Below are 13,111 nucleotides of genomic sequence, written 5' to 3' on the forward strand. Positions count from 1 at the left end.
ATTTGGCTTCACTTTTGACTTCATGATTAGCCAGACATAAGACCTTAGAAAATTAAACTCCTTAAATTTCCGTTTTTTCAACTGTAAAATGAGTGTAAAATATTTTTTCTGTCTACAAAGTAGTATTGTTGTATGGATCAGTGAAATAATGTAAGTCAAAAGGTTTTAAAAACATCACTACCCAAGTATAACAGTATGTGAGCTTATGTATTTCACTGTGTGTGTGTACGTGCATATATATGCAATGATAGAGAGCCATATATGGCTAAATACATGTAGTGTTATGTAGAGATTATTCAGGTTTCTTCACTAAAGGTAGCTTCCATTAGGAATATTCAGTATAAAAAATATATAGCTGGAGGTTTTAAAATAGGTGCTTATTGAAAGGAGGTCTTTGCTGTAACTTTCAACTGAGAGTTCCAGTATGGAAATGATTTTAAGACATGCTTGTATTTTTATCTATATATGAAAATTTGAAGTGGGTGAATTCCATTCAGCTTATTTTTTTCTTTTCTCTTTACTTAAACAGAAAAAGCAGTTAACATAAACATGGGCACTAAAGTAAAACCCACATAAGAAATGTGAAGAAGACTGAGAAAAAGCCAAAAGAAATCTATTCTGTTCATTTGCAGTGACAGGCCCTATCGCTACCTGAAAAGCATTTCAATTGCCTTTTGATGCTTGTGAGGTGATGGTCCATTTGTTATTTTCTAAATATCGCTCGATTCCAGTGAACTCTGTCCAGGGACAAAGGCAGATCTGAAGCAATAGGCATCAACAAGCCACGAAATCCATCACAGCAAACAAATAGGAGGTTATTTTTCTCAACTGACAGTTGTGGAAGTACCATGCAGTTCATCCCTGTCTCTATCTTCAAAATGGAACCTAAAAAAATAGCTAGGATTCTAACACAAAATAACATGAACAAAGAACTAAAAGTTACAGCTGGATTTCCCCCGCTACATTACATTTTTCTTGTGATTTTGATAAAGAATGTTTGCTAGAACATTGATAAAGAATGTTTGCTAGAATTTTGATAAAGAATGTTTGCTAGAAAAGCAAAATCAGATAGAGAATGTGCATGTAAGTTCACATCAAAGCATTCATTTACACTTGTACATACATATGCATCCTGACACATTCATTCAGTTTAGTCAGGAAGTCAATAACTGCAAATCTGAACACGTTACTATCTAGCTATTTCTCTTTAGACCTGGATATACAATAGAACTTATGCATTATCCTGACTAAACTGGACAATATTATAGAGTAGTTAAATCAAAAACATATTTACCAGGGGTCCACATATGTATTGAATCTAATTCTGGAAAGAAAAATGAATAGAATGATCACTACTCTCTCAAAACAGCAGAAAACACAAAGTAAATCTTAACTGTTTAAAAAGTGACCCAAACCAGGTCAAGTCCTATCTGAACTACCTGCAAACTCTCAGTTTGGTCAATCTTCTATGAATAATTTCACAGGTCTTTCCACAATATGGACTTAGAGAAGTAACTCTAAAATTTACCAAAAAATAGACTGAAGGAACTAACTGGCATTAATACAAGAGTGAAAGAGACAGAGGAAGGGTGTCCTAGGAACGCGGAGAAGGCTAGGAAGAAAAGGCATGGCCTTCGTGAGGAGGTAAATGCAGGGGGAGCCAGGAATGAGGCCTTTACGCTTCCACTCCCTTCTCTTTAACATCTTTTAAAAATTGAGATAGAACTGGTATCTATAACACATTAACAAATCTGGAAGTCCACAGAAAGAGAGACACCTTGTTGGAATGGGAGACTGGGAGGGCTTCATGAAGACCTATGAAGTGTCTTGGAAGAATGAATCACTTTAAGGGGCAAACAGGGTGAGCAGGGCACTGGAGGTGAAGAGGGCAGCATGAGAAAGTGTCTGGAGGTGCCAAGGTACCTGGTCTGGTAGAGGAATCTCTCTGACTTGTCCAACTTGACTGCAAGGGAATAGTGAAGAGAAGGCTAGAAAAGTTGGTCAGCCTAGAATGCCCAGCCACAAAGTGTGGACTTCATTCAGGGGGTACGCCAAGCTTCTGTTGTTTTTAAACAACGTTCTGACACTTTTTTCAGTTGGTGAAATGCATTAGCAAGAAATTGACTGTGTGAAGACCAGTTAAGAGGTTACTTAAACTGTCAGGCATGACACAGATTTGGAACTTAAAGAATGGTGGCAGGGAGAATGGGAAGGAGAGAATGAATGTCAGAGTCACTGTAAAGAAACTAATAAATACACATGGATCAGTGACTGCTTGAATTGAGGTGAGTGGGTAGGGGAAAGGAGTTAGAAGTCACCTCAAGGTTAAAGAATCAAATAGAATCTTCTCAATGAATTATTAGGAGGTGATGCTATCTTCTGAAAGCAAGGGGAACCAAGGAGATCCTCAGGGCTTGAGGTCAGTGAAAAAGGTTCAGTCCAACCCTCATTCTAAATAGGAAGCTAACAAAGGAAGACAAAGTAGAATCACTGAGTCACTATGAACCCAATCAACATGAAGTTCACAACTTCCTTTCTGGAGGCTTTTTAACCTAATAGTGAGACTGGGGGAACCAAAACTAGGTCCTATCCAGAGCTGGATCTCAGCACCTTGAGTGTGGAAAAGGACCAAACATATGAGGATTCTAAGAGGCTGACAAGGGGAGATAGGGAGGGCTGATAGACCTTCTGAGCCTATACGCTATGTGCATTATAATTCTAGGTGACTTGTGAGAAGTCATTAAAGAAAAAGAAAATGCAAAAAGACACATACCTGTCCATCCGAGTCGAAAGCCAGGCAGGCAACTCCATGTGTATGGACGTCTTTAAGAATAGACACAGTCTGGACATTATAGGAGTCCCATATACATATATATGGCTCCTTCCCAACTTGGCCAGTTGCAACAAGGGTTTTATCTGGGTGTAAGGCAAGGCTGAAAAAGAAAAAGGCCTCTTTCACATCTTCCTATTGAACAAAGTTAAGAAAAACACTGATCATCTTTTATCCACATTTCTCATTTTAATCATCTAACAAGATAATCCCAATAGAAAGAGTCCAAACTGTCGCCAAAGTAATGAATTAGCTGATTGGTCTAATAGAAACATTCAACTTTGGCAAAGAGAGGCTTAGCACAGTTTAACGATAATTTCATCTCATCTTACCTGCTTGGTAACCTTGAAAATCAGACAACTGTTATAATTCTGTGATTCTATGTTCTATCACTGCCTTATGTTATGGTATTTACTTACTGATTTTGAAAATATTACTCAGCTTTCAAATTAACTATTAACTTTAAATTGGAAAAAAAAATGCTGTTGCCAGGAGAAAGCGTACTTCTCAGAATTAATTAAACCTGCTTGCAGAAGCTCTGGATACCATCCTCATTAGGATTTCAAAGCATGGAGGGGGTTTCAGAGTCAAGTACTGTTTCTGTATCTGCTGCCACAGATTATGTATTTTAAATGAAAATTTCTATTTTACACAAATCACTGTGACACTAAGAGAACCATAAATTACTATGCCTGTGGTTTGTGTAGAATTTTTCCTACATCTGTAGTGCAATCAAAATAAAACTGTCAAATGCCAACTAGAATTTCAAGGAATCTGTAGCAGTTAAGAAGGAGAAATGTAATCATTATTACTCCTAGATGAGAAATCACTTGAACGTTTTAAATTCGTTGTGTAAAGGAGTTGTGCCTTTCTAAAAATAGGTGTTGGGAATTAAACGAAAGACCTATATAAAAAACTAGCAGATGACTGTTTACACAATAAACAAAAGTAGAACTTTTTTCCTTTTCAATTTCAGCATCTGTTTACACTTAACAGAAGCAGAATTGTTTTTTCCTTTTCAATCTTCAGCTTGATTTTGATAAGAATAGATGCTCTGGAATCAGAGCATTTGGATTTACACCTGGATTTGCACATTGGCTGCCCCTCAATACCTCTAGTTCCTTGGACATATTACTTGATTGATCTTTTGCCCTCAGGTTCCTCATCTATGAAATGAAGATAATATATGAAAATAGATGATATAATGAATACAGAGCAGTTAGCACAGAGTAAGCACTCAAGTTTCATTATCATTATTTGTGTAACTGGCAACAGACAGGTACAACCAACACAGGCATGTCTCTGTGGATACGGGTGTTCCTTTCAGAAACAAACTACTTTCTGCTTCTCCCCTCGCCCCCAATTCTGCAACCACCAAGCCCCACAGTCTGTTCTGGTGTCTCTCATCCCACTGTGCTCACTTCCTGGGTCTCCCACCAAACCTAGTACCATCTTTTGCACAGGACCCCGAGTGCTGGCTCCCTTTCCTTACCGTCGGTGCTCCCAGGCCCTTGCACCCTGGCGCCGGGGTGCAGCTGGCCTTCCCAGGAGCTCCCAGTGCCCCCATCCACAGGTCTTCAGTCCCCGTGATGCCTCCTAAGCTGGAGGTCGGCTCCATTTGCACTCTCCCTACGAGGCTGGATGCTTCATCGAGTTTTGGTTTTTCCTTTTTCTTTGTAAGCAAAAAGGGTGGAGTTGGAGCTGCCTGGAGGGTGAGCTTTGTGGTTTTGGCTGCAGGGTGTGGGGGGGGTGAGTGTGGGTCCAGATGGAGGGGGAGGAAGAGGATGGGTTGGGAGCGCTGACCTTCGGGGCGTCTCACAGCAATCAGGCCCAGGCGCTTCTGCCGCCACCGCCCTTCCAAGAAACAGCCCCATCTCACGAGATTTCGGGAGTTCTGCGGAGGCGGAGGCTTCCTGGGATGAGAAACACCTGCGTGCTCCAGGTGCCAGTGAGGACGCTCCAGTCAGAAAGGAGTTTGGCTCACACCACCAATCAAGCAAATCTCAATCTGCCTCACCTGCCCTCCCCCCACCCCCTGTCCCCTACCCCCCACCGCCAGCCATAGTCACAGGGCACTCTCCCCAGGGGCCTGGCAAGGCGCTGGGGACCAGGCTGTGGCCCAAGGGCTGTGCAGTGGGGAGACTGCCTGAGTTCAGAACTTGGGAGTGAAATGCACGCAGGCGGGCCGAAAGTCTATCATCTTTCAGGAAGAGGAAGGACAAATCCAATATCTGCCGTGGTCCAAGGCTGCAGCAACCCTTATGCACCATGTCACTGCACGTCCTCGGGGGGGGCCAGTTGTTCCTCCTGGCAGCAGCGAGCTGTCTAGAATTCACCCCAGGAGACCATGGCTGCCTTTTCCTCAAGCCTTTCCCCTGCAGCACCACCTCAGGCATTGCTCTCCCTTTCTGACCAGGTCCAACTGCCTGCGCCCTGCGATGGGGGAGCCGGCCTCTCCAGGCAAGCCCCTCCGTCAGGAAACGTGCTCCTCTTTCGTACTCTGTCAGGGAGTCTATGGGCCTGGGGCTGCTCTGGACGGGGGAGTGTGGGGTTTCCCGGGAAGGCAAACAAGGTGCAGGTGATTTCCTGGCTTCAGCTGTGATGGGAGTGAACGTGGGTCCTGATGGAGGGGAAAGGAGGAGAGGATGGGCTGGGATGAGAAACACCTGGGTGCCCCAAGTCTGAGTTGGCCATCTTAGTACTTGCTGGAAAATATATCCTCTGGGATCGTTATGAGGAGTAAAATAAAAAGAAGACACACATAAAAGGGTAGCTTTTTCACAATAGGTGACTGTTAGAGGCTTTAAAATATTTTAAGCTTGTAGAACACTTTAGCATTCAGAGTTGGTGAGAGAAGACCAATAAAGTATAAAAGTACCCTCTCAATATCAATTTTGCTGGGATACCTCTGGTCCTTGATACTTTCTAGATGTCCTAGAAAATTGCAAGTAGATTATGGAGTGTCATACTTGTTTCATTAAAATAGTGGATGGAAGCAGTCTATGAAAACCCTATGACAATTTAGTATATTTTAGTTCATTCATTCATTTGTTCAACAAACCCTTATTTAAGGACCTATGAAATGTCAGGTGGAGCCATAGATAACAGAAACAGAAAATACACTGCCCTTCTTTCAAGAAGCCCACCTTAAAAGGAAGGACAGACACATAAAATAATAACGGGCAGGCCAGGGGAGCCTTGAAAGCCCTTTTAATCAGGCCAGAAAGTTAAGGCATCACTGACAGTCATGAGCAGGATACAACATAAATAGTTTCACATGTCAGGAAGGTAACCCTAGTAGCACTGAGGAACAGTGGGAAGAACAGATGGGTGAGGGCTGTTAGGAGAGGAAGCAGAGAGGCCAGAGACTAGGTGAGAGAGAGTGAGGTACGACGGGGGCAGAGAGGATGGAGAAGAAGAGTCAAGAGATATGTAAGGGAAAGAGAGCAAGAGAGAGACAGGGTGAGGGTGTTTGAGGCTAAGGAAAAGCTTGAACATGTCAAACCTGACAGTTTTTTGCTTAGGCAACTGGGTTGATAAATCACAGAGCTTGGCAGCATTAGAGTCTGAAGCCTGATCCTGGGAAAAAGATGGCCTTAACTCGACCTTAGTCTCTGCCAAAGAGACTCCCCAGGTTACACCACACCTGAAGTCCCAAGAGCTATGAAGAAGAGGATTTGATGAGACTGTCTGTTCCATGAGGGCAAGGGCTGTTTCTATCACTACATGGTTCCTGGAACATCGTGGCAGAGTAAGCATTAACAAGGTGCTTGCGAGAGGAATGCTGGACATCGAGAGGTGAGAAGGGAGGAAGGCCAGAGCGTCACCATGCTGCTCCCCCATCCCATGCCTTGGGCCCCCTCCCTTGGGAACAAACAGATGTCAGAAACTGAGCTGGAAAAGATAAAAGTCAGAACAGCTGAGCATTTTGAAAATGACAAAAATAACATTTCTTGGTTGAAGGAAGCCATGTGGTTGACAGGGTCTTGGTGCTCTGGCCGGGTGTCAGGCCTGTGCCTCTCAGGTGGGAGAGCCGAGTTCTGCACATTGGTCCACCAGAGACCTCCCGGCTCCATGTAATACCAAACGGCGAAAGATCTCCCAGAGATCTCCATCTCAACGCTAAGACCCACCTCCACTCAACGACCAGCAAGCTACAGTGCTGGACACTCTATGCCAAACAACTAGCAAGACAGGAACACAACCCCACCCATTAGCAGAGAGGCTGCCTAAAATCATGTTAAGGTCACAGATACCCCAAAACACACCACCGTACTCAGTCCTGCCCACCAGAAAGACAAGATCCAGCCTCATCCACCAGAACACAGGAACCAGTCCCCTCCATCAGGAAGCCTACACAGCCCACTGAACCAACCTTAGTCACTGGGGGCAGACACCAGAAACAACAGGAACTACGAACCAGCAGCCTGTAAAAAGGAGACCCCAAACAGTAAGTTAAGCAAAATGAGAAGACAGAGAAACACACACAGATGAAGGAGCAAGGTAAAAATCCACCAGACCAAACAAATGAATAGGAAATAGGCAGTCTACCTGAAAAAGAATTCAGAGTAATGATAGTAAAGATGATCCAAAATCTTGGAAATAGAATGAAGAAAATACAAGAAATGTTTAACAAGGACCTAGAAGAACTAAAGAGGAAACAAACAATGATGAACAGCACCATAAATGAAATTAAAAATTCTCTAGAAGGAATCAATAGCAGAATAATTGAGGCAGAAGAACGGATAAGTGACCTGGAAAATAAAATAGTGCAAATAACCACTGCAGAGCAGAATAAAGAAAAAGAATGAAAAGAATTGAGGACAGTCTCAGAGACCTCTGGGACATCATTTAACACACCAACATTTGAATTACTGGGGTCCCAGAAGAAGAAGAGAAAAAGAAAGGGACTGAGAAAATATTTGAAGAGATTATAGTTGAAAATTTCCTTAATATGGGAAAGGAAATAGTCAATCAAGTCAAGGAAGGACAGAGAGTCCCATACAGGATAAATCCAAGGAACATGCCAAGACACATATTAATCAAACTATCAAAAATAAATACAAAGAAAAAATATTAAAAGCAGCAAGGGAAAAACAACAAATAACCTTATGGGGATTCCCCTGTATGTTAACAGCTGATCTTTCAGCAGAAACTCTGCAAGCCAGAAGAGAGTGGCAGGACATATTTAAAGTGATGAAAGGGAAAAACCTACAACCAAGATTACTCTAGCCAGCAAGGATCTCATTCAGATTTGATGGAGAAATTAGAAGCTTTACAGACAAGCAAAAGCTAAGAGAATTCAGCACCACCAAACCAGCTCTACAACAAATGCTAAAGGAACTTCTCTAGGCAGGAAACACAAGAGAAGGAAAAGACCTACAATAACAAACCCAAAACAATTAAGAAAATGTAATATGAACATACATATATATCACTAATTACCTTAAATGTAAATGGATTAAATGCTCCAAAAAAAGACATAGACTGGCTGAATGGATACAGAAATGAGACTCATATATATGCTGTCTACAAGAGACCCACTTCAGACCTAGGGACACATACAGACTGAAACTGAGGGGACGGAAAATGATATTCCATGCAAAGGGGAATCAAAAGAAAGCTGGAGTAGCAGTTCTCATATCAGACAAAAGAGACATTTTTTGTTTTTTGTTTTCTGTTTTTTTTGCGGTACGTGGGCCTCTCGCTGTTGTGGCCTCTCCCGTTGTGGAGCACAGGCTCTGGACGCGCAGGCTCAGTGGCCATGGCTCATGGGCCCAGCCGCTCCGCGGCATATGGGATCTTCCCAGACCAGGGCACGAACCCGTGTCCCCTGCATTGGCAGGCGGACTCTCAACCACTGTGCCACCAGGGAAGCCCCAAAATCGACTTTAAAATAAAGAATGTTACAAGAGACAAGGAGGACACTACATAATGATCAAGGGATCAAACCAAGAAGAAGATACAACAATTATAAATATATATGTACCCAACATAGGAGCACCTCAATACATAAGGCAAATGCTAACAGCTATAAAAGAGGAATTGACAGTAACACAATAATAGCAGGGGACTTTAACATCTCACTTACATGAATGGATATCATCCAGAGAGAAAATTAATAAGGACACACAAGCTTTAAATGACACAGTAGACCAGGTAGATTTAATTGACAGTTATAGGACATTCCATCTAAAAACAACAGAATACACTTTCTTCTCAAGTGCTCATGCAACATTCTTCAGGATAGATCATATCTTGGGTCACATATCAAGCCTTGGTAAATTTAAGAAAATTAAAATCATATCAAGTATCTTTTCTGACCACAACGCTATGAGACTAGATATGAATTACAGGAAAAAATCTGTAAAAATTACAAGCACATGGAGGCTAAACAATACACTACTAAAGAACCAAGAGCTCACTGAAGAAATCAAAGAGGAAATCAAAAAATACCTAGAAACAAATGACAATGAAAACACAACAACCCAAAACCTATGGAATGCAGCAAAAGCAGTTCTAGAGGGAAATTTATAGCAGTACATTCCTACGTCAAGAAACAAGAAACATCTCAAATAAACAACCTGACCTTACACCTAAAGCAATTAGAGAAAGAAGAACAAAAACACCCCAAAGTTAGCAGAAGGAAAGAAATCATAAAGATCAGATCAGAAATAAATGAAAACGAAATGAAAGAAACAATAGCAAAGATCAATAAAACTAAAAGCTGGTTCTTTGAGAAGATAAACAAAATTGATAAACCATTAGCCAGACTCATCAAGAATAAAAGGGAGAAGACTCAAATCAATAGAATTAGAAATGAAAAAGGAGAAGTAACAACTGACACTGCAGAAATACAAAAGATCATGAGAGATTACTACAAGCAACACTATGCCAATAAAATGGACAACCTGGAAGAAATGGACAAATTCTTAGAAAAGCACAACCTTCTGAGACTGAGCCAGAAAGAAATAGAAAATATAAACAGACCAATCACAAGCACTGAAATTGAGGCTGTGATTAAAAATCTTCCAACAAACAAAAGCCCAGGACCAGATGGCTTCACAGGCGAATTCTATCAAACATTTAGAGAAGCGCTAACACCTATCCTTCTCAAACTCTCTGAAAAAATTGCAGAGAGAGGAACACTCCAAAAGTCATTCTACAAGGCCACCATCACCCTGATACCAAAACCAGACAAAGATGTCACAAAGAAAGAAAAGTACAGGCCAGTATCACGGATGAACACAGATGCAAAAATCCTCAACAAAATACTAGGAAACAGAATCCAACAGCACATTAAAAGGATCGTACGCCAAAATCAAGTGGGGTTTATCCCAGGAATGTAAGGATTCTTCAATGTACGGAAATCAATCAATGTGATACACCATATTAAGAAACTGATGGAGAAAAACCATATGATCATCTCAATAGATGCAGAAAAAGCTTTCAACAAAATTCAACACCCATTTATGATAAAAACCCTCCAGAAAGCAGGCATAGAGGGAACTTACCTCAACATAATTAAGGCCATATATGACAAACCCACAGCCAACATTTTTCTCAATAGTGAAAAACTGAAACCATTTCCTCTAAGATCAGGAACAAGAAAAGGCTGTCCACTCTCACCACTATTATTTAATATAGTTTTGGAATTTTTAGCCACAGCAATGAGAGAAGAAAAAGAAATAAAAGGAATCCAAATCAGAAGAGAAGAAGTAAAGCTGTCACTGTTTGCAGATGCCATGATATTATACATAGAGAATCCTAAAGATGCTACCAGAAAACTACTAGAGCTAATCAATGAATTTGGTAAAGTAGCAGGATACAAAATTAATGCACCTAAATCTCTTGCATTCCTATACACTAATGATGAAAAATCTGAAAGATAAATTAAGGACACCCTCCCATTTACCACTGCAACAAAAAGAATAAAATACCTAGGAATAAACCTACCTACGGAGACAAAAGACCTGCATGCATAAAACTAGAAGACACTGATGAAAGAAATTAAAGATGATACAAACAGATGGAGACATATACCATGTTCTTGGATTGGAAGAATCAATACTGTGAAAATGACTGTACTACCCAAATCAATCTACAGATTCAATGCAATCCCTATCACACTACCAATGGCATTTTTCACAGAACTAGAACAAAAAAGTTCACAATTTTTATGGAAACACAAAAGACCCCAAATAGCCAAAGCAATCTTGAAAAAGAAAAATGGAGCTGGAGGAATCAGGCTCCTGGACTTCAGACTATACTACAAAGCTACAGTAATCAAGAGAGTATGGTACTGGCACAAAAACAGATTATAGATTAATGGAACAGGATAGAAAGCCCAGAGATAAACCCATGTACATATGGTCACCTTATTTTTGATAAAGCAGGCAAGAATATACAATGGAGAAAAGACAGCCTCTTCAATAAGTGGTGCTGGGACAACTGGACAGCTACATGTAAAAGAATGAAATTAGAACACTCCCTAACACTATACACAGAAATAAACTCAAAATGGATTAAAGACCTAAATGTAAGGCCAGATACTATACAATTCTTAGAGAAAAACATAGGTAGAACACTCTATGACATAAATCATAGCAAGATCCTTTTTGACCCACCTCATAGAGGAATGGAAATAAAAACAAAAATAAACAAATGGGACCTAATGAAACTTAAAAGCTTTTGCACAGCAAAGGAAACCATAAACAAGATGAAAAGACAACCCTCAGAATGGGAGAAAATATTTGCAAATGAAGCAACTAACAAAGGATTAATCTCCAAAATTTACAAGCAGCTCATGCAGCTCAATATGAAAAAAAACCAAACAGCCCAATCCAAAAATTAGCAGAAGACCTAAGTAGACATTTCTTCAGAGAAGACCTACAGATTGCCAACAAACACATTAAAGGATGCTCAACATCACTAATCATTAGAGAAATGCAAATTAAAAGTACAATGAGGTACCACCTCACACCAGTCAGAATGGCCATCGTCAAAAAATGTACAAACAATAAATGCTGGAGAGGGTGTGGAGAAAAGGGAACCCTCTTGCACTGTTGGTGGGAATGTAAATTGATACAGCCACTATGGAGAACAGTATGGAGGTTCCTTAAAAAACTAAAAACAGAACCATATGACCCAGCAATCTCACTACAGGGCATATATCCTGACAAAACCATAATTCAAAAAGAGTCATGTACCACAATGTTCATTGCAGCTGTTTCCAATAGCCAGGACATGGAAGCAACCTAAGTGCCCATCAACAGATGAATGGATGAAGAAGATGTGGCACATATATACAATGGAATATTACTCAGCCATAAAAAGAAATGAAATTGAGTTATTTGTAGTGAGGTGGATGGACCTAGAGTCTGTCATACAGAGTGAAGTAAGTCAGACAGAGAAAAACAAATACCGTATGCTAACACATATATATGCAATCTAAGAAAAAAAAGTGGTTCTGAAGAACCTAGGGGCAGGACAGGAATAAAGACACAGACATAGAGAGTGGACTTGAGGATACGGGGAGAGGGAAGGGTAAGCTGGGACAAAGTGAGAGAGTGGCATAGACATATATATACTACCAAATGTAAGATAGATAGCTAGTGGGAAGCAGCCACATAGCACAGGGAGATCAGCTCGGTGCTTTGTGACCACCTAGAGGGGTGGGATTGGGAGGGTGGGAGGGAGACCAAGAGGGAGGAGATATGGGGATGCATGTATATGTATAGCTGATTCACTTTGTTATAAAGCAGAAACTAACACACCATTGTAAAGCATTTGTACTCCAATAAAAGATGTTAAAAAACAACAAACAAGGTGCTCGCTGAAGAGGGAGTGAAGGAGGCCAATGGTCATGGCTGCTGTTTTGCCTCTCCCTCCTGCTGCAGGCACAGGTTCTACCCAGGACTAGAACATAGAGTCTGTCATACAGAGTGAAGTAAGTCAGAAAGAAAAAGACAAATACCGTATGCTAACACATATATATGGAATTTAAGAAAAAAAAAATGTCATGAAGAACCTAGGGGTAAGACAGGAATAAAGACGCAGACCTACTGGAGAACGGACTTGAGGATATGGGGAGGGGGAAGGGTGAGCTGTGACAGGGCGAGAGAGAGTCATGGACATATACACACTAACAAACGTAGTAAAGTAGATAGCTAGTGGGCAGCAGCCGCATGGCACAGGGATATCGGCTCGGTGCTTTGTGGCAGCCTGGAGGGGTGGGATAGGGAGGGTGGGAGGGAGGGAGATGCAAGAGGGAAGACATAT

The 13,111-nt window shown here is 41.1% G+C and overlaps 1 protein-coding gene across 1 annotated transcript in view; it reads right to left on the bottom strand.

Annotated features, from left to right (window-relative positions):
* Positions 1-13,111, bottom strand: part of EML6 (EMAP like 6) — a 322,870-nt gene that overhangs the window by 176,806 nt on the left and 132,953 nt on the right. The window contains exon 2 of the mRNA XM_065890822.1: positions 2,774-2,933. Coding sequence (XP_065746894.1) covers positions 2,774-2,933 — 160 coding nt within the window. The remainder of the gene's footprint in view (positions 1-2,773; positions 2,934-13,111) is intronic.

This window comes from Phocoena phocoena, chromosome 14 (genome assembly GCF_963924675.1).
Source record: "Phocoena phocoena chromosome 14, mPhoPho1.1, whole genome shotgun sequence".
Classification (NCBI taxonomy): Eukaryota; Metazoa; Chordata; class Mammalia; order Artiodactyla; family Phocoenidae; genus Phocoena; species Phocoena phocoena.